The sequence below is a fragment of the Mustela putorius genome, unplaced genomic scaffold (genome assembly GCF_011764305.1).
Source record: "Mustela putorius furo isolate JIRA1106 unplaced genomic scaffold, ASM1176430v1.1 tig00000827_pilon_pilon_pilon, whole genome shotgun sequence".
NCBI lineage: Eukaryota > Metazoa > Chordata > Mammalia > Carnivora > Mustelidae > Mustela > Mustela putorius.
Genome location: NW_025421489.1, coordinates 7,610,901 through 7,634,329, shown reverse-complemented (window position 1 = coordinate 7,634,329; position 23,429 = coordinate 7,610,901). Strand labels below are relative to the sequence as shown.

Genomic DNA, 23,429 nt, shown 5'->3' with positions numbered 1-23,429 from the left:
TGAAATATTACAAGCCTAAAAAGGAATGAAATCTTGCCATTTGTGATAGCATGGGTAAACCTAAAAGGTATTATGCCAACTTAAAATAAATCAGACATAGAAAGACAAATACTATGTGATTTTACTTATATATGGAATCTAAAAAGCAAAACAAAAGAATAAACAAAACAGAAACAGAAATAGACTCATAGGTGTAGATGACAAAGTGATGGTTTTCAGAGAGGAGAAGAATGGGAAGATAGATGAAATGTGTGAAGGGGATTAGGAGGTCTAGTCTTGGGAGGTGGGTGGGGGTTTGGAGTAACTGGGTGATGGACATTAAGGAGGGAACTTGATGTAATGAGCACTGGGTGTTATATGCAACTGATGAATCACTAAACCCTACTCTGAAACTAATGATACACTATATGTATTTTTATTTAAATCTAATTTAAATAAAACTTGAATTTAAATTAAAAAAAGGTATGGTATTCCAGTTATAAAATAAATAAGACATAATGTAACATACTATGTTGGGTAGTATAGTCAATATATAATATTAGTCAATATGTAATATTTAGTCAGTATATAATATTAGCATATGTATAATTGACACATATAGTTAGTAATGTAAAAATTTTGTATGATGACAGATGACAACTAGGCTTATTGGGGTGGTCATTTTGTAATGTACATAAATACTGAATCACTGTTATATATCTGAAACTAATATAATATTATTTGTAAATATTACTTCAATAAAAATACATTTCTTCTTCCTCTAAAAATTAAAACATAACCAAGGAGACTAAAGACATTATATAGAAAACTAAACATTGTTGCTGAAAGAAATTAAGACACAAGTAAATGAAAAGACATCTCATGTTCATGGATTGGAAGAATAAATATTGTTTAGATGTCAATATTACCAAAAGTGATGAACAGAGTCAATGTAATTCCTATCAAAATCCCAAGAATATTTTGTGCAGAAGTAGTACAATCCATTCTAGAATACATACGGGATCCCAAATAACCAAAACAATTTCAAAAAAGAACCAACCTCAAATAACCAAATAACCAAGGGACCCCAAATAACCAAAACAATTACAAAAAAGAACTAACCTATAGCCCTTAGAGTTCCTGACTCAAATCTTATTACAAAGCTAAGGGTATTAAAAGAGTTTGGTATTGACATAAAGACAGACACATAAGCCAATGGAATGGAATACAGAGCTCAGAAATAAACTTTCATATGTAGACAAATGATTTTTGACAAGGAAATTTATTTCTTGACCATTCATTGGAGAAAGAACAGCCTGCTCATCAAATAGTGTTGTAAAAACTGTATCTACATGCAAAAAAGATTAAAGTTGGATCCCTACCTTACACCACATACAAAATTAAGTCAGAATGGTTTGAAAATGTAAATGTAAGAGCTGAAACTATAAAACTCTTAGAAGAAAACACAAGTAAAATCTTAAGTAAAGTAAAATACTGGATCTTTCGGGATGAAATACTGGATTTTACTGGGTAAAATACTGGATTAAGTAAAATACTGGATTTAGCAATAGTTTCTTGGAGGACACTGAAACCAGAGGTACCAAAAAAACAAAACAAAACAAAAACCCTGGATAAATTAAAGTTCATCAAAAATGAACACTTTTGCATATCAAAGGACACAATCAGAATAAAAAGGGAATCCACTGAATAAGAGAAACTTGCACATCACATATCTGATATGAGGTTAGATTGATACACAGAACATATAAAGAACTCTCACAATTCAACAAAAACAACCTGATTTAAAAATGGACAAAGGACTTGAATAGACATTTCTCTAAAGATGATACACAAATATGAGCAAGGACATGAAAAGATGTTCAACATCTCTGATCATTAGGGATAGGCAAATCAAAACCAAAATGAGATAGCACCTCATACTCATTAGGATGGCTTTTATAAGCAAGCAAAACTCCAGGAAATAATAAGTGTTGGCAAAGATGTTGAAATATTGGAGCACTTGCGCCATGTGGTGGGAATGTAAAATCTTTTAGCTTTTCTGTGGAATAGCATGGCAGTTCGTCAAATAATTAAAAATGGAATTATCACATGACACAACAATTCTACATCTGGAGCTACATCCAAAAGAAATGACAACAGGAAGGCTAACAGATACTTGTATGCCAGTGTTCATAATAGCATTATTCCTAATATCAAATGGTGGGAGCAACCCAAATGTCCTTTCAGAAGATGAATGGGTAAACAAAAAGTGGTATATACATGCAACGGAATATTATTCAGTTTCAAAAGGGAAACAAATTCTGACATATGCTGCCACATGGATGAACCTTGAGGACATAATACTAAGTGAAATAAGCAAGTCACAAAAGGACAAACTCTGTGATTCCACTTACAGTAGGTATATCAAGTAGTCAAATCCATAGGGACAGAAAAGAATGGGGGGTTAGGGATAGGAGAGAATGGGAAGTTAGAGTTTAATGGAGTTTCAGTTGGAAAAAAACAAAAAATTCTGGGGTTAGATGGGGGTAATGGTTGCATGACAACGTGAATGTACTTAATACCAGAGAACAGTACACTTAAAAATGGTTAAAAGATAAATTTTATGTCGTGTAGTATTTTGTCACAATTTTTCAGAAAGAGCAGGACTCATCATTAAGACTACAACTGGGCCTCATGGATCTTTTAAGAGGAAGAGAGAAATGCATTATTATTATAGGCCCAGGCAAAATTGTAATATAAATGGTTTGCTTTTAATATCTTCTGCCTCGCCCTTTTTAGACTTTCCTAATTCTTATATTTTTCTCTGTCTTCTAAGAACTTTATATTGTGATCCATACCATACCTAATTCTGAGTTCTGTACCAATTTTTTTCACCATTACCAGTATTTAAAAGTTTATTCTATTCCTACCCATTTTCTCAGAAGTATGCCCTAAGTTAACCATCACCTGGGGATATAATTTGATGCTTTTCTTCCCATGAAGGTGTTAATGATTGAATCTAAGAAGAACTCTTCAGTGAATTTTAAATGAGAGAGTCTGGCACTGTGGAAGACATTTTGGGGGTAACTGGGCCTCCTGAGCAACCTCAGATCACAACATGGAAACACTCTCCCTCTTTGAGTACAGTACGTCCCACCTTTGGGATCACAAAATTGGAAAAATGAGTTCCACACATCAAAAAGCCCACGAACGTGGATCCTACTGATAAATTTCTGCACACAGCTCCTCATTGTTTCCTATCTAGTCAAACTGTGGCCTTACTCAATACAATTTAGTGATGGCTGTGATAGCAGAACTCTTAACGCAGACAGATTTTAGCAAAGCAAATAGTTTCAGATTTGGATGTAGACGTGTGGCATATGGAATTAAGAGGCAAGTCAGCGACAGTGCAAGAAACATGGTTCAAAGGGTTTTAAAATACAGCACTGTGTAGGGGGAAAATAAATGGAAAATTTTCAGATGTGATTTTTGAATAATCTAGCAATTATTAGAAGTTTGTGGTTTTTACAAGAAATACTTGAAAATGTATGTTCATTAGATTCATTTTATAACAAAAAGAATCCCTGTTGAGATTTTCAGAAGCAAAAAATGTTCTATTTAGCTATTTTTCTAGCTTTAACACTTCCAGAAATCATTATGATTATCTTTCTGTATTAAAAAGAACAAAACATTGTGAATGGAAGTCAACTAAGTAATTGTAATGCAAAGTGATTTCTTGGTATTTAAAAAATGTTTCACACTTATGTGAGAATATATGTATATTTCATACACATAATTGCTGAAATACGGTGATGAAAATAGTTTAGAATATTTTAGAATCACAAATAGATTGTTGTAAAAATTGCTAGGAACTGCAGGAAACTTGAAAATCTATTTGTGCAGATGCATGCATAACTAATTGAATGACATGCGCACATCTATACAAATAATTATATAATTTAGTTCCTTTTTTTTTTTTTTTTTTTTGTTCAGCCAGATTCTCTGGATCACAAGAGGTCCATGAGGTAATAATTGGGATATTCCAGTTACTTTAAATATTTCAAAGACATTATGGTAATTGTAAATTTAGCCATGGTATGATTCCCAAACTAGTCAAACTTTTTAGCTTTTGAATAGAATGACAGTTCAGTCTGGAAATACTGGTTGCCTTGGGCAGACTAGCGATTCTGATAGACCTCTGACTCTAAGTTTTTGATCAAAATAGGAGAGTGCACTAATAAATTAGGCCTCAGAACAGAGCTTTGAGTTCATGACCTGAAGTCAGAGAGAGACCTGGGTTCTAATCTTAGCCTCAGCCTTCACTAGCTGTTCTAGCTCAGACAAATTACTTCATGTCTGTAACACAGAGTTTAAGCTTCCTCACTTAAAAAAAAAAAAAGATTTTTTAAATTTATTTATTTATTAGAGAGAGAGAGAGCATGAGGCGGTGGGCAGAGGGAGAAACAGACTCCCCGTTGAGCAGGGATCCCAACATGGGGCTCGATCCTAGGACCCTAGGATCATGACCTCAGCCTAAGGCAGACAGTTAACCAACTGAGTCACCCAGGCCCCCAGCTTCTTCACTTTTAAAATGGAAAACAATGCCTGCCCCATACGGTTGTTGTAAGGAATAAATAAACAACCACAAGTAGAACGCCTAGCACAGAGCAAAGTACCTTGATAAATTGTAGCTATTAAGATTCTTGTTATTATAGAACAGAACTGGTCTATGAAATCTTTCAAAATAAGGGATCTAGGAGAAAAATAAATGAAATAGACCATTGGTAATAAAGCGAGTTTACTTAATATTGTTTAAAAGTGATATTTCTAAATCAGCTTTCAGTACACAGATGTATGATCTCAAGAGCATGCATCCGATATATTATTGTTAAATAATATTTTGTCCAAAATATGCTTAAGCAAAAATTATGATTTCCCGACTGGGTTGCCAAACGCTGCCTAACTATTCGCTGGCATATTTACTCTTGCAGTGGCTAATGCAACCAGTCAGGGCAAGAACAAACTCATCGAAGGCAAACCTCCACAGTTGTTAAGAACTATAACCCAGCACGGGCTATTTGTGGTCCAAATAACCTGATTTTTAGAGAGTGACATTCGCAGATGTTGGATAATGAAATGAAGCCCGACCTTGTGGTTATTGTGAACAGATAAATGTCTAAATCCTTCAGCTTCTGCCAAGCTGCTCGGATCACTTAAAGCTGGGGTAAAGATCTAAAGAGCCAGAAATTGCCATTGTGATAAAAGCACCAAGAATTCCAAGAACACTGATATTTAACAGGAAGGTGCCCTGTTTAATTGCAGGGATGCGTCACAGCCATGGCTGGCTGGTCTCCAGTGAGAGGGTCCTCGGTGGTGTGCTCTGTCCACATGGGAGATTCTGATATGCCTGGAAGCCTGGAATATCGAGGTGGAGCTGAAGATATAACCTGAATAATAATTCCTCATATTTTATGGTTCTAAGAGTTCTATTTTACATAAATTACATCATTAGAATTTCATAGCAACCATTTGAAGGGGAGAGGGCCGGATGTCATTATTCCAATCTTACAAGGGAAGAAAAGGGCTTGCTCTGGTTACGTGGTTTAGCAGGCACTCAGGTAACAAGAGACAAAACCAGGATTAGGTCCTCCGTCTCCTGACCTCACGTGGCCTTCTTTCTGTTTGACCACACTGTGTTTTCTTTTCTTTTCTTTTTTTTTTTTTTAAATATAATTTTTTATTTTTTATAAACATGTATTTTTATCCCCAGTGGTACAGGTCTGTGAATCACCAGGTTTACACACTTCACAGCACTCACCAAAGCACATACCCTCCCCAATGTCCATAATACCACCCCCTTCTCCCAAACCCCCTCCCCCCAGCAACCCTCAAAGATTTTATTTATTTATTTGACAGGGAGAGATCACAAGTAGGCAGAGAGACACGCAGAGAGAGAGGGGGAAGCAGGCTCCCCACTTAGCAAAGAGCCCGACGCAGGACTCTTGATCCCATGACCGGAGCCGAAGGGGAGGTTTAACCCACTGAGCCTCCCCGGCGCCCCCGACCACACTTGTTTTTGTGTGTGGCAATTTATTAGAATGTCATCTGCAAAAAAGCTTTGCATTAATAAAGTAGACGTAAAATGTGAAAAATAGTCCTTATGTTATTATGTTAATCTATATTTGCCATTTGTTGCTAAGCTTTTTTTTTCTTTTTTTCCCCTCCTATTCGTGTCTGATTTCTTAAGAAGCCAGATGGGTTTTGAAAGCTACTTTCTTTTTTCTCTCATTAGGTTCCAATTATGAAAGATGTGATTTTGAGAATGGGCTCTGTAGTATGGCACGAGACCAGAGTCTGCAGGTTGGTTGGACAAGGAGAAATGGGATGACTGGTGGCTCACCTCCATTTTATGATCACAGTGGCGACACGTCTGGTAAGCACTTTGAATTTCTTTCTCGTCAAGTGGTTGATTATGGCAGTAGAATTTTGGCTGATATTTGGAAATCAATTATTATAATGCCTAATTTTATGCCTTCTTTAATCATTTTCAGGATGTTTATGATATAAAATATCACACTGGAGTCTCATAGATGCATTCTTGGGATCCTGACAGTCTATCTATAGAATGATTGGATTTTCTAGCTGTTTTGACTCCTTATAGAAAATGGAAAATTTATTATTTTTTAAAGATTTATTTATTCATTTATTTGACAAGAGATCACAAGTAGGCAGAGAGGCACACAGAGAGAGAGGGGGAAGCAGGCTCCCCACTTAGCAGAGAGCCCAACACGGGACTCGATCCCTGGACCCTGGGATCATGGCCTGAGCCAGAGGCAGAGGGTTTAACCCACTGAGCCACCCAGGCACCCTGGAAAATGGAAAATGTAACATGATAATGCTACACAGGTTAATTCATCAAATTACGTTGCTTTTGGCTATACTGATTTCAGCTCAAACAACACTTGTTTTCTTAGGCTATCTAGGAAGCTCTAATGGACCTCTCATTAGCCTTTGAGGTGGCTCTGAAGCCAATCATTTATTGATTTCTTTACTTGATAACCAATGAACTTCATCCATTCACCATTTTGTACCAGGTGATTAAGATATTTTATTTTAAAGATTTTATTTATTTATTTGATAGAGATCACAAGTAGGCAGAGAGGCAGGCAGAGAGAGAGGGGGAAGCAGGCTCCTCACTGAGCAGAGAGCCCAATGTGGGGCTCGATCCCAGGACCCTGAGATCATGACCTGAGCCGAAGGCAGCAGCTTAACTCACTGAGCCACCCAGGCACCCCTGATTAAGATATTTTAGTGAGCAAAAATCAACTCTTTACCTTTCCTCATCTGATGGGCTTAAACATCACATGAAAAGAGGTAGTATATGGTGCAGCATAACTAATTGAAAGCTGGAGTTTTTTTATAAAAGTGATGCTTCTCTCAAATAAAAACAGCCTAATTTAAAATGCGAGTATTTTCCCTAGAGATAATTGAAAGCAAGCCAATGTTCAGGTATCAGGTGTTAATTGTTTAGAAATGTTTGCATAAATACTTCATATGTAAATTAGAATCTTAGCTCCATCATTTCCTAGCTGTATGGTCTTGAGCAATTTATTTATTTTTTTTAAGATTTTATTTATTTGACAGAGATCACAAGTAGGCAGAGAGGCAGGCAGAGAGAGAGGAGGAAGCAGGCTCCCTGCTGAGGGGAGCGGGATGCGGCTGGATCCCAGGACCGCAGGGATCATGACCTGAGCCAAAGGTTAGAGGCTTTAACCCACTGAGCCACCCAGGCGCCCTGCAATTTACTTTTTTTAAGCCATGATCTTCTCAACTCTGAGGGGGGAATGATGATACTTAATTCATAGGTAGTTGATGTAAAAGCTAAATGAGATATTGTGGGTATAACTTGCCATAAAACACCTGACATTCAAGCAAAGTTGATATTTAGTACATTTCTGGATAATTTTGGTGGTCCTGACTCTAAATTCTAGGTAAGTGAACTGCAGTTTGTTATTTTGCTTGGCTTTGACGGCAACGATACTTTTTTTTTTTTAAATTTTTAATTTTTTATAAACATGTATTTTTATCCCCAGGGGTACAGGTCTGTGAATCAGCACTCACCAAAGCACATACCCTCCCCAATGTCCATAACTCCACCCCCCTTCTCCCAACCCCCCTCCCCTCAGCAACCCTCAGTTTGTTGGCAAAAATACTTCTTAAAAGGACTTTTTGACAATTGTTAGGAATAAGCCAACCTTATCACAAACAAGGGATCAGCTTTTCAAGCAGGACCAATGACTTGCTGCAACACAGAAAATTTCTATGTGTGCAGTTACGCTACATGGTGATGATATTGAATCTGGTTCCTACCTTTTAGTTATTACAATACCTTGCAAATTGTTTGATTCTATATATATATCTCTTTTAGAACCACCCCACTGCTTCTTTCTTTTACTTAAAAACTTTCACAGCAGCCATTTACTTATCCTAGGCTTCGTCTTGGGCAGAATACCTGAAATTTTCTCCTTTTGTTGCATGTGGCTCTTTTTCTGTTCCTCTTGTATGGCCCCTCATCTTCAAGTTAGACAACCAGACTGTGTCATTGTGCTTCCTGCTTCCCACTCTCCTTCCTTTCTTTCTCTTCTCTCTCTTTCCTTTCTTTCTTCCTACTCGTTTCTCATTTTGTCATGCTGATTTTTTTTGGATAGCTGGTCAATAAATAAATGGGAGCAATTATATCAAAATTGAGATGTTTTATAGGCAGATATCACTGTAGCTGCATCACTTGGTTTGTGTTCCCATCCCTGACATCTAACTAGATGGGTTTGAACCCTGGCATGTCAACCTGCTAGTTCTGTGGTCTCAGTTTCCTCATCTGTAAAGTGGGAATAATAATAAGACCAGCTTTATAGGGAGAACAGGGCAAAATATTGTCTGGCATAATTACTGAAGGCTGGTGATTTTAATAATAGAGATGCATCTCTTGTAACTACAATTACATGTTTAAATATGAGTATTTCCCTAGATATAATGTTAAATAGGCAAATGTTTTGCCTTTATATATTAGCTGTGAAAATGTTTATAGAAAAATCATCTTGTTGGAATCTTGTCTCCATTCAAAAATCCTTATTTCATGAGTATTAATAAAATTTTTGATTAACTTACTCTTGAAATAATTTGCTGGTGCTCCAACATAATATTTTCCATCATGTAATCAATGCCTTGAGAAGTTTTCAGAGCTAAGTTTGAAAATCTAAGAACATTAAAAACATGACTGTGTCAATATTTGAAGTCTACTAAAGCTTGGAGCAGAGTGATTAAAATATAATACTGATTTTTAAGAAGTATGTAATATTACATTGAGATGAGATGATATTCCTACACTGCAAATACATCTTTGCAACAATGGTAAAACTTTATATTTTAAAAAAGAATGGAATATGAGTTTTTCTTGTAACTCTTATCAGACTACCAAGTTTTAAATAATTCTAGAGCTCAGGTGATACTAAAGAAGATATGTGAGGCTTTTAGAGTATGTAATTTATTATAAATGTAAAATGTATAGATTATCAAAGATAAAAAATAATGTATTTGAAAAGCTAATATTTCCATCTTATTTTTCTTATTTGGTATTTAAAATCAGGTTTTAAGGGAGGTATTAGAACTCTTGTTGTATTTTTTTTTAAGATTTTATTTATTTATTTATTTATTTGACAGAGAGAGAGAGAGAGAGAGATCACAAGTCGGCAGAGAGGCAGGCAGAGAGAGATGGAGAAGCAGGCTCCCCGCAGAGCAGAGAGCCCGATTCGGGGCTCGATCCCAGGACCCTGATATCATGACCTGAGCCAAAGGCAGAGGCTTTAATCCACTGAGCCACCCAGGTGCCCCAGAACCCTTGTTATTTTGACCAGTTATTGAATTAGATCTAAAATCCATGTATTATCATATGACAAACACAAATTACTAAACATCATCCAATCTTTTAATTTTATTCTAGAAAGTGTGATAGTTTTAGCCTAGGACTGAAGGCCTTTCGCTGTTCTCTATGGCCACACCTGCATGACCCATTGCTGGGGCATTTCTTTGGTTGTATGGGATTGCTGGGTAGCACATAATAGCTTTGAAAGTTTCATTTACAGTATTTCTTCTAAAATCTAAAAAGATTTTACTTATTTATTTGAGAGAGAGAGACTGCAGGGAGAGAGAGAGAGCATGAACCAGTGGTGAGGGAGGGAGGAACAAAGCCAGAGGGAGGAAGCAGGCTCCCCACTGAGCAGGGACCCCCCATGGGGGCCTGATCGCAGGACCTTGGGATCATGACCTGAGCCGAAGGCAGACACTTAACTGACTAAGCACTGCGTTTCTAAATTCATGATCATATTAACTCTATTTTGTCAAGTAAACGTAAGCTAGATCTATATGCCCACTTATTTTTTATTTGCATAGTTCCACTCTGCTCCAGCTTATTATGGATTTTTCAAGCATATGAAAAGTTTCAAAGCATATGTACGGTGAATAGCCATATACCCACCACTTAGATATTCAACTGAAATTACAATATTTGTTTTTATCAAATATCTATCCATCTGCTGATCCCTTTCTCCATCTATCAATCCATCATATTTTCAATGCATTCCAAAGAAGTGGCAGGAATCATTTTACCCCAAATATGTTAGCATGGTATCATCTAGACACAGGGCCTGTGGGTCATTTTCCTGTTTTTGTAAATAAAATTTTATTGCCACACAGCCCCACCTGTTTATTCACAAAGTGCCTGTGTCTGCTTTTGTGCTACAGCCTTTCAGTTGAGTGTTTGTGACAGACTGTATGGTCCACGGAGCCTAAACTATTTGGCCTTTTAAGAAAAAATGTGTTTGCCCCTTTAGAATTCAATATTCATTACAATTATTATTTTTTAAATTTTGAGGTAAAGTCTGAGTTACATGAACACACCAATCATAAATGTACTATTTGATAAGTTCTGATAAATGCATTCACCTGTGCAACCTGAACATTATCTAGAACAAAATCTAGAACATTATCCTCACTCCAGAGAGTTCACTCTAGAACAAAATCTAGAACATCATCTTCACTCCAGAGAGTTCACTCTAGAACAAAATCTAGAACATTATCTTCACTCCAGAGTTCACTCATACAACTTCCTATTCCATTCCTGCTCCTACCCTCCGCTCCCAAGGGAATCACCATTTCAATTTCTTCCTCCTTGGGTTTGTCTTGCCTGTTCTCAAACTTCATGTACATGAACACATACAGTATATACACCTGATGCAAGGCTTTGTTCACTTAGCATAATGCTGCAGACTCTTCCATGTTGTCATGTTATCATGAGTTCTTTCCTTTTTATTGCTAAGTAGTGTAGAATTGGCTGAGTTTACCCATCCATTCTCCTATTGATGGAGACTGTGTTTTTTTTTTCCTGTTATGGAATCTCATGAAGAAAACTGCTAAGGACATTCCTATATAAATAAATCTTTTTTCCCTGAGATGCTGTGTCAATGAATGTCCAGTTTTATGAGAACTGCCAGAGTTTTTTCTAAGATGTCTATAATTTGTTTTGTTTAAGTGGAGGCTTAACTTGTTTAGACTCAAATGGAAAACTCTGTTTTGTTTGTTGTGGGCAGAAGTTCAGGTGTCGATTCAGTTCTTTTAAACTTTACTAGACGTGCCCCTTGCCTACACATGCATGTTTTGATTTTAGCCTGAGATATGGGTGGTTTATTTATGGAACATAAGCCACCTCTTCTTCTGGCTCTCTTCTTTCTAGAATTCTTCCCTTTACTTAGGGTGGACCTGGCTCTGTCCTAGCTCCTTTTCTTTGATTCTTCTGGCCAAGGAGACAGCAGCTTTTCTATCAGAATTTTAGTCACACACACCAGCTACAACCACAGCCTAACCTCGGGCCAAAGCCTGTAGGAATCTAACGCGTTGTGATCCCTTTCTCCAAGTTTCTGTTCGCATGAAAGTATGCCTCTAAAGGTTTACCTTTAACTCCTCCTGAGGTCTTAACTTTTAGGTTTTTCTGTATGAGTTTACATTTATCACTGGGCGTTCCCATACCAGCATGCCCTAAACTGCTCCATGCTGCCCTTTGTGATGGGCACTAGGAACCATAATGCGTTTCTAGATACTTGGCAAGGTGCATGATTTAGACAGTGAGTTGTATTATTTTACTAATAAGAAACCGCAAAAGAGGGCACCTGGGTGGCTCAGTCATTAAGCATCTGCCTTTGGCTCAGGTCATGATCCCAGGATTCTGGGATCGAGCCCTGCATTGGGCTCCCTGCTCCGTGGGAAGTCTGCTTCTCCCTCTCCCACTCCCTCCTGCTTGTGTTCCCTCTTTCACTGTGTCTCTCTCTGTCAAATAAATAAATAAAATCTTAAAAAAAAAAACAGCAAAAGACAAAAGGTGGGAAAAAAAGAATCTCATACTCCCTAGATTTTGTTTTTGCAGCCTTTATAGTCTTAATATCTATTTTGATATCAGTGAAAAATTAATGTTCATTTATTCTTCTATATTTTTATTATTTCAAAAGTTTCTTCTTGAGCATTTACATTGCTTCTTATATTATTTTAGGATCTAGAGATATTAGAGTGAAGAACAAAGTTCTTGTACCCAGGGAATTCACCATCTAGTGATGGAGACATAAACCTTATACCTTTTTTATTCTATGAATCTGCATATATTTTCCTTCAAGGACCAGAGAGTAAATAATTTTAGTTTTTTAGATCACAGAGTTTATGTCCCTGCTACTCAACCCTGCCATTATGCTGTAGAAGTAGCCATAGACAATACATGAAGATTGAGCATGGCTGTGTTACAATAAAACTTTATTAATGGACTCTAGAATTTATAATTCATATAGTTTTCACATGTCAACAAATATTATTCTTTTGAGATTTTCAGCCATTTACACATGTAAAATCCCTCAGTTCTCAGGCCATACAAAATCAGGTGGCAGGTGGGATTTGTCTATGAGCCATGGTTTGCGGTCTCAGGTTTGTTCAATAAACATTAATTGAGCATTTTTGCTTCTGACAATATGCACTGTTGGGGATACAGGAGTAAAGGATCAAATTCCTCTTCCAAGAACTAACAGATAAGTTATCTTGATTTTAGTGGTTAGTGGTCACTTTTGTAGCAAACATAGGTCAGTATACCTGATGTATGCACTGATTCTATGTAAAAATCAGCTTTATCATGCTGTTACTTCAACATCCATCTGAATTTTCTTTTTTTAAAAATATTTTATTTATTTATTTATTTGACAGACAGATCACAAATAGGCAGAGAGGCAGGCAGAGAGAGAGAGGAGGAAGCAGGCTCCCCATCAAGCAGAGAGCCCGATGGAGAGCTCGATTCCAGGACCCTGGGATCATGACCTAAGCTGAAGGCAGAGGCTTTAATCCACTGAGCCACCCAGGCTTAGTGGCTCCATCTGAATTTTCGATGAAGGAGAAGACTATGATAGTAGGTCAGCTTGGGTCTTACAATAAAAATACAGGTAGGCAAGGTTTGTATTTGTGAAATGAAATTCAGTATATTGTCCCATTTGTGCCATTTTCAATACTTTAGTAAAAAAATAATTAAATGTGAAAATTTTCTTTTATATATTTACATGCATGTGTTTATATATGGTGGTGACATTTGTGAATTTCAGTTCAAAAGCTTTTATTAACCCCAAAGTGTGTAAGGCTATGTGTGCTATGAATATAATAAAGACTGTTACAATATATGCTGCATATGATATGATAGGATCTCTTTGAAAAGCACGCTTGACAATAACACAATGAATTATAATATGCGGAAATTTTTTAAAGTGCTATGACATTAGTCAGAGCATACTGCTCTGTGGATATAGGCAAATTCTGACACCGGAAGAAGCCCACTCCAGATGGAAACTGATGTCATCACTTTGAGACAAGACTTGAGAATGGACTTGAAAGATGAGTGGTATTTCAATGGGCAGGGAAGTGAGAGACATGATATTTGAGACTAAAAGAACCACATAAGTACGCTGTAGAGATACCTGGTGTGCTCAGACAGTGAAATACCAGTCTGCTCTGAGGATGTTGTCTTTGGAAATGAAGATTAGGCCAAATGTGTCTTTGGGAATGTCAAGATTTATGTTAACCAAAGGTTACTGATTTTATTCATCAGGACCATTGCCTTCTCTCTTTTTCCTCCTCCTTCTGCAGAAAACACATGTGACAAATTCTCATGGTGAAAATGTTCAACATATGAGCCACAGAAGGGAACATGCATACCTGACAAAAAAACCCTCACCTAACATCATACCTGATGGGAAAAGATTGAAAATGCCCCTCATAGGAATAAGACAAGGATATCTGTTATTACTACTTCTATTCAAAATTGCACTGGAGTTTCTGGTCAGACAGTTAGATAAGGAAAAGAAATGAAAAGCATCCAGAATGGAAACAGAAAGTAAAACTGTCTCTATTTGCAAATGATGTGATCTTATATAGAGAGAGTCCTAAGGACTTCTACCTCTGTCCAACCAGACAGCAGAAATGAGAGATGTTGACAGATGTATCGTAGTGGCTTAAATGTTACACAAAGAATTTCAAAGGCTTGCGTATTTGATACTTAATGATTCATTCTGTCTCAAGTAGTATTTTTCAGAGAGCTTTATTTCTTCTACAAATTCTTTGTCAAGCTAATAATATCAAGATCCGTGATGTGTGCCGCATGTTGTGTGCATTTTAAATTCGTGAGCTACATGAAGTTTTCACAATTCCTGAACAAAACTGATGCCTATTTCTTATTAGATAATACGATATCTGTTTATTTTCCCATTTCTTTTATTTCAAATTCAGAGTAATACATCAGTCAGGGAATCACAGTTGACAACTTAGATGATTATTTGACTTAACTGATATGACATCAATGAAAATTTTCCATATAACAAAAGTAGTCAAGCTGTCAAATATTTTAAAGTAAATATTATTATTCCACAGATTTGAGCTTAATAATAATACATTCTGTAATTTCTCTGTAGAAATACATAAATTTATTATTCCACGGGTTTGAGCTAAATAATAATACATTCTGTAATTTCTCTGTAGAAATACAGAAATTTTTCATAGGTCATTTGTTTTTCTTTTGGCACGAATTTTATTCTTTACAGGCAGATGGCTTATTTCTTTGTGAAATTTATATGGATATATATTCTTCAAATTAATTCAGCCACAAGTTAAAAAAAACCCATACCCCCCCAGAAATACATAAAGTCAAATAATAGTGTATTAAAATAAATATGATATAAATTTCAAAGAACATATTTTTGTTTAAAAGAATATATCTTTGGAACTACAACCAAATAACCAGTAGACTGAGATTCTGCCAAGTGAAAGCAGGCAGGGAATTTTACCAATTAAAGCCCTTGGAAAGGACCCAGTGGATTGCAGTTCTTTGCAAATGAAGTCTGGCAACATGATGAGAAGATACATTGATTCAGTGTGTGCTACAACTGAATTAGTCAAGGAAGGATTTACAAGCACTCAACTAGTTTAAGCTTCATAGACTAGTTAGCACTTTTAACATGTAGCAAGTAGAACGAGAGAACCAAACTAATGCCTATCTAATTGTGGTAGGCAGAATTCTAAAGAGGTCCCCTGCCCACGTACCCTAAGATTCCCATCCCCTGGTTATTCAATCAAAACAAATCTAGGTGCTATTGTAAGAGGACTTTATAGATGTACTATGGTTATGAATCAGTTGACCTTAAAATAAATTGAATCTGGGCTGTTGAAGTGAGCCCAGTGTAATCACATGGTTCCTTAGGACCCTCTCTATATAAGATCATGTCATTTGCAAGTAGAGATAGTTTTACTTTCTGTTTCCATTCTGGATGCTTTTCATTTTTTTTTCCTTATCTAACTGTCTGGCCAGAAACTCAAGTGCAATTTTGAGCAGAAGTGGTAATAACAGATATCCTTGTCTTACTCCTATGAGGGGCATTTTCTTTTTTCTTTTTCTTTTTTTTTTTTTTTAAAGATTGTATTTATTTATTTGAGAAAGAGGCAGTGGGAGAGAGCATGAGCGAGGAGAAGGTCAGAGGGAGAAGCAGACTCCCCGTGGAGGTGGGAGCCCGATGCGGGACTCGATCCCGGAACTCCGGGATCATGACCTGAGCCGAAAGCAGTCGTCCAACCAACTGAGCCACCCAGGCGTCCCTATGAGGGGCATTTTCAATCTTTTCCCATCAGCCATGATGTTAGGTAAGGGTTTTTTGTAGATGTCATTTGTCAGGTATGCATGTTCCCTCCTGTGGCTCATCTGTTGAATATTTTTGTCATGAGAATTTGTCTCATGTGTTTTCTGTGTTGATTGAGATGATCATGAGATTTTGGACTTTACTTGATCAATATGGCATTTTGCAATGATTGGCTTTCATACATTGAACTAACTTTGCATTCCTGAGATAAATCCTACTTGGTCGTGGTGAATAATCCTTTTTATATCTTGCTTGATGAGACTTTCTTGTATTTTGTTTAGGGTTTTCACATTTATATTAGTCTGAGATACTGATCTATACTTTTCTTATCATTTGGTTTGTCTGGTTTTGATATCAAGGTGACAATGGCCTCACAGAATGAATTGCGAAGTATTCTCTCCTTTTGAACTTTGTGCAAGAGTTTGTGAAGTACTGATTTTAATTCCTGTTGGAATGTTTATAGAATTCACTGGTTAATCCTTCTGTGACTGAGAATTTCTTTGTGGAAAGCTTTTTGATGATAGATTCATTCTCTTTACTTATTATAATTTATTCAGATTTTATATTTCTTCTTAAGTGAGTTTTGGTCCTGAGTCAATGTTTGTGTCTCTCTAGGAACTTGTCATATCATCTATATTATCCAATTTGTTAGCTTGAAATTGTTGATAATATCACCCTATAGTTTTTTTGCTTCTATAAGGTTGGTGGTTCCAACCCTATTTAACTCTTCATTTACCAAATTGAGTCTTTTTTTCTCCCCTATTAGTCAGTTTAGTTAAAGATTTGTTAATTTTGTTGATCTTTCCAAGAACCAACTTCTGGTTTCTTTATTTTGTTTCTGTTATTTTTTTATTTCATTTATCTCTGCTCTAATATCAAATTAAACTTTGGCTCATTTGGGGTTTAGTCTGCTTTTCTTTTAAGCTTCGTGAGGTGGAAGATTAGTCTGTGATTTAAAAGTTTTCTTTTTTTCAATTTAGAAATTTGCAGCTACCAATTTATTTCTAAGCACTCATTTAACTGTGTCCCATACATTTTGGTATTTTCATTTTCATTCATCTCAAGTATTTACTAATTTCTCTTCTGATTTTCCCTTTGACCCATTGGTTATTTATAAAGATTTTATTATTTATTTATTTATTTATTTGAGAGTGAAAAAGAGAGCATGATCATGGAGGGTAGGGGCAGAGAGAGAGGAAGAAGCAGACTCCCTGCTGAGCAGGGAGCCCTGTAGGGCTTGATATGACCTGAATTGAAGACTGACGCTTAGCTGACTGAGTCACCCAAGCACCCAACTCATTATTTAGGTGTATGTTATTTGATTTTCACATATTTGGAAATCCCCACTTCTCTTTCTACTGTTGACTCAAATCACTCCTCAGTAATAGAACATACTTGTTTAATTCATATTTTGTTAAATATATTGAGATTTGTTTTATGTCCTGAAATATGGTCTTCACTGGAGAATATTCTGTGTGGACTGTAGAAATATGTGTATTTTGCTGTTGTTGGATGGAGTGTCCTGTAGGTGTCTGTTAGGTCTAATAGATGTACTGTGGCTTAAGTCTTTTGTTCCCCTACTGATTTTTTAGGTGGTCTATCCATTCTTGAAAGTGGGGTATCTGTTCAACTATTTTTGTTGAATTGTTTATTTTCACTTTACTTTTATTAGCTTTTGCTTCATATACTTTAAGGCTATGTTTTGAGGTGCATATGTTTATAATTATTTTATTTTCTTGATAGCTTGATTCTTTTATCATGATAAATTGTGCTTGTTTGTCTCTAATAATATTTTTTTGTGTGTGTTCAATCTTTTTTTCCCCCTGGGTTTCCAGCTCTCCTTTTGTTATTATTTGTATGTTATGGTTTTTATATGCTTTTATATTCATCCTTTTGGGGTAGTTGTATTGTTTGATCATGTTTTTATATAACATGTTAACCTCAGTTTTGATTGGAGACTTTAATCAACTTACAAATAGTATAACTTCTACTAAGGTGGGATTTAGACCTGCCACCTGCTGTTTGTTTTCTGTATGTCTCATGCTTTTCTTGTTACTCTTTTCCTCCATTACTGTTTTCTGCTACAGTATAGATATTTTGTAATGTATCCTGTTAATTTACTTTCTCATTCTTTCTCTTTTTCATTATTTCTCATTCTCTTTCATTAACAGTGAATTATAATTTTACTTTAATCAATTATAACAACAAATTAAGAGACACGTTCTATTGATCACTTTTTTTCTTTTTTATGGGTCATATTTTCTTGTTTATGTTTCTCACAATTACCTTGGGAACATGGATATTTAAAACAATATAATAAAGCAAACTGAAAGTCTGATGTCTTAGTTCAGTGACTTTTCTAGACCAATTCTGGAGTCTTTATTCTTGTCATGTATAGCCATTGGATTCTCTATATGGTCAACTTCGTGGTCAGTTAACGATCAAAGAGAGAATTCCTTAAATGCCTGCAATCACTAAATCTCCCAGTGTTTGTTGAGGGACTTGCTGTGCCTGTTGAGGATCACTATCAACAAAACCAGACAGTGGACAACTCTGTCTTAGTATTAACTTTCTGCTTTCATAGAGCCTCAAAGTCAGCCAGAGATGAGAGCTGAGGGCCTTTTAGGCCTTTTGTGCAAGTGTATGTCCATCTATATTTGCAGGAAAAATAAGAGTATTTCAAAGCCAAGTCCTATGGGACATCCCAATCCCCAGAGTTTGTTTTTAGCTTTTTGGTTAGACTTTTGAGCCCCAACTGTTATATGCTACTTCTGGCCAACTATAAAATTAAAATACCTCTCATTTCCTCCATTTCCCAAGTTATAAGTGAGTAATAGGAATGAATGTGAGCAGAAGGATAAATAAATTGCATGTTACAGGTAGCCTGTGGGCCCAAGTGCTTGCAGGGAAGAAGACTTTTTCCACTGAACAAGGTATTAGGGTGGTGAATTTCAGACAGCCTTGTAAGTGGGCTTTTTTGGGGAAACACCAGACATGTCAAATAATGATGGTTATTTGGTAATGAGGTTTTGAAAGAGCTCTGTTTTCTTCTCATTGCTCTGGCTGCCATGCTGGACTGCTATTTTTCAAAGTTGTTACGGATCTGGAAGTGAGCAGTGGGAATAGGACAAGTTAAAAAACCATAAGGGGAGCCCGGGGACTCAGTCAGCTGAACATCTGACTCTTGATTTGGGCTCAGGTCTTCATTTCAAGGTCATGCATTAAAGCCCTGAATTGGGCTCCACTTTGGGTGTGGAGAAGACGTAAAAAAAAAAAAAAAAAAAAAAAATGGCAGAAACAAAAACACAACCAAACCCATAAAACTCATTTGCTGGTTTTTGTTTTTGTTTTGTTTTTCTTCATTGCCTGAATGGAGGAGTAAATTTTCATTGGCATTTTTGTTGATATCACCCTTTTGCTTATGGTCAAGTTTTATGATATATTAAAGTGATTCCTGTAGCTCTTCATCAATGAAGCAGGCTTAAATTGAAATGGCCACATTCATTGATAAGTTGCCAGCAATATTAAGAGATTACTATTTGGGGGTGTCCTTTAAGACCTACAGTTTTAGCAAATATTATGTGGTTGTGTTGAGCTTGTTAGTTTAATGAGTGGGTATGAGACAAAACTTATGATTTAATGGAAACAGAATTTAATAAATAGAAATTACCAACCAGAAAAAATTTATACTAAAGACTATTATTTCTTCTCTGTTATCTGAACTTAGTCATATTTCTGTCGTAGGTGAACACACTTTTGCCTTTCCAAAAGTTTTGACATTTTAACCTTTGCTTCAGTCCTTGGGCCTTGTCACGATGATCCATTTTTGCAGCCTGATTTTTGGGGAAATGTTCTTGAGGACTGATATTATCTCACTGTCAAAACACTCAAACTTTTTAAGCTCCTTTGAGTCAGTTGGTTGCTCTATAACATGCGATACGATTTATGTCCCTTCTGCTCACACTCATTCCTATTAATCACTTAGAACCTGGGAAATGGAGGAAATGCAAGGCTGCTTGTCAATAGTTAAAGAAAGTGAGACTGAAAATTCTACCTTATCTCTCCTGAGGATCAAGGTTGCTGGAATTCACTGCCAAAGTTGTTGGATTCAGCCCTTCTGACTTGACTCATGGTTTTTGTTGCTTTTATATTTTATATGCTTCCTTTTTTTTTTTTTTTTGGTCATCAGTCTTGGTTTATGTTGGGATTTTATTTCAACCCTTACCCAGCAATTGAGAAAAAAAAATTTTCTTTGAAAGCCCTTTAATGTAAACATTTAACATTTTCAATAAAATCACACTGCTTATTCTTACTTTGCCATTTTGATAGTTAACACTTTACCATGAGATTATTTGAAATATGTTTTAAAGATATGCTGTGCATTTACTTTTCTGGATACAGGCATAAAATGGGAATTTAGGAGCCATATAAGCAAACCGAGATGAATACAGTAGAGGTGGATAGGAAACTTATAATGGGGATAGTGATGTTTACATATATGTGTATAATATGATTGTTGGTAGGCTACTTCAGGAGTAAGAGGAGTATGTGTCAAAAACATTTGGTACATTTTTGGTTATCAGTTTCGTGAGTCTCTTCTCATTGGTTAAAAGCAGCAGTAGGATGGGGTGTAGGATGAGGGAATGTACATGCGAGGAAAACTTACACTGCCAAGGATGTGCTTCTTTCTTGTATACTTATAGACAGGATGACTAACATATTTTGGAGAACAAGGGAGAGTTTTCCATAAGATAGTATTTTTCTCTAAGGAACAGCTTCATCAGTTAAAGAAATTCTATATTCACACTGTAGGGATCAAGGTAAAATTGAGTGTGCATTTAAAGAAATACTTTGTATTGCCACTACATTGTTGGAATTAAAGGTAGAAATCAGATGTTGGTGTTGGGTGCATTTTGAACACTTCTTTGTTTTCTCCCATAAGAAGAAAGTTTATTCCTAGACAAGTGTTAAAAGATCTCAAGCTGTTTCTGAATTTAAAATGTTACCTTTTGGGCACGTGGGTGGCTCAGTCAGTTAAGCATCTGGCTTCAGCTCAGGTCATATGGGGTTCTGGGATAAAGTCCTGCATTGGGCTCTCTGTGCTGCAGGGAGCCTGCTTCTCCCTGTCCTTCTGCCTGCCACTCCCCTGCTTGTGCTCACTCTGTCTCTCTCTCTCTTTGTTAAACAAATAAAGCCTTTTTTAAAAAATAAAACTTTACATTTTTAAAAAATATATTTATTTTTTATATATTTATTTAGAGTGTGAGCAGGAGAAGGGGCAGAAGGAGAGGGAGAGAGAGAGCCTCAAGCAGATGCCACACTGAGCTTGGGGTCTCATGCGTGGCTTGATCTCACTACCCTGAGACCATGACTTGAGTTGAACTCGAGAGTTGGATGCTTAACAGACTGAGCCACCCAGTTGAATACTATTCATTTGTATTGCTAGTAATATGATTGCAATAATACTTATTTAAGTGATAATATGATATATAGTAAATATAATAACTCATTATGATTATTTGATTATTCATTTGCTTAGCATTTGCTTTACCTTCTGAACATGAAGCAAGAGCAAACTAATGACTGTCCACTGTATTACGTGATACCAGCTCTTCATCTAAATCATGTTTATATAATTATTCCAGGGAGTACATTCTCAGAACAGTCTTTTGTTATTGCAGGGGTTTCAGTTATGGCTCTGACCTTATTTACAGCAATCATTAATGTCATTATTTTCTGGTAATTAGGGTACAGTTTTGAAATAGGTCTAGGGAAGAAGAGGTGTCTTAGGTTTCATAATTTTACTATCGATTCTCTCAATGATATGACAATTAAATTTGATTTCCAACCCAGCTTTAAATGACCATGGAATAACTTGGTCGATAGGTTATCATAATCATCAACATTATGTTTTCATTCCTTTTGACAAATAGCAAGACACCAAATAGAGTAGGACACAGTTAGTTCCCCAATTATACGCTATAACCGTGTCAAGCATTGTAGGAAATTATGAAAGCCCAGAAAATGTCCCACACTTATGTTCTAGCCCTTTAATAATAATGGTTCTCTGGCAAGGTCTTCACTGCAAAATGTGGGACAGCATCAGGGCTCTGCATCATTTTCTACGATCACAGGGAAAGCTGGGACTCTTTGATCCAATTCTTTCTAGAGCAAACAATGATCTCCTTTGAAGTTTTCATTTATTTTGGTGATGCCAGTACAATATTTTCCCTGGATACTGTCTTTGCAGGGCTATAACTTTCTGTGTTGCAGGAGATAAATTAGGTCGTGACTGCAGCTCATAGTAGTGTTATAGGGAGTATAATCACAAGAAGATATTTCTCTGGGGAATGTAGAGACATAAAATGATCAGCCAGACCATTTGCAAAAATGAATGGTGTGGTTAAATATTTTATTCTTGAAACAGAAATATATTGACCTAATGTGGATATGGGCCTACATTCTTACTGCCTGGTATACTAAATAAATTTACCAAGGATTTCTGTCAGTAACACGCTGACTGTTGTTACCCACAGCCCACTTCCTCTCACTGGTCTCCAAAGGGAATTCTACTTCCTCAGACTTAAGAAGCAGAATCTTTCTTCCGACGAATAACCAACATCCTTGTCAGGTACTTGAAAACACACAGCATTTCAAATACTTTTCACATTTGGGAAATTCTGTTTTATAATCAGTAATATAATTCGGATATTACTTATTTTTCACAGATTACATTTTATTACTTCTCCAGCCAGGTGAGTAACAAATTAGTGGCTGGCCTTCAAACTACACGTGGTGGTCCCATCCAGCATTTATGGCAAAGCACAGCTGGGCTCCGCAATCAGTGGGAGAGAAATGTCATGGACATCCAGAGCAACCAGAAATTTCAGGTATGCATGTTATATTTTCTAACTGTGTCCTTGAAGGAAAAATGGTAAAATACAGGTCTTTAACTGATGTAGGAAACAAAGGCAGAAGAAAAGTTATTAAATTTCCTTACTCCCTACAGCCTATTGACAAGTCCTTAAAATAGGCCGAGTAACATTCCTCTAGGAACTCAGTTACCTTGATGTTATTTGCTAATGGGAAGAGGCAGTCTTAGCCTGACCCCCAGGACCCTGTAAGTCTATTTTAACATATATAAAAATTCCTTTGGAAATATCCTGTATCTCTACCCCCAAGATACATGTTGGC

The 23,429-nt window shown here is 36.3% G+C and overlaps 1 protein-coding gene across 1 annotated transcript in view; it reads left to right on the top strand.

Moving 5' to 3' along the window:
* Window positions 1-5,316: 5,316 nt before the first annotated feature.
* The window catches only part of MALRD1 (MAM and LDL receptor class A domain containing 1), a 753,919-nt gene continuing 735,806 nt past the window's right edge, over window positions 5,317-23,429 (top strand). Inside the window, 4 exon segments of the mRNA XM_013058904.2 lie at window positions 5,317-5,407; window positions 6,272-6,412; window positions 22,772-22,866; window positions 22,964-23,125. Coding sequence (XP_012914358.2) covers window positions 5,317-5,407; window positions 6,272-6,412; window positions 22,772-22,866; window positions 22,964-23,125 — 489 coding nt within the window.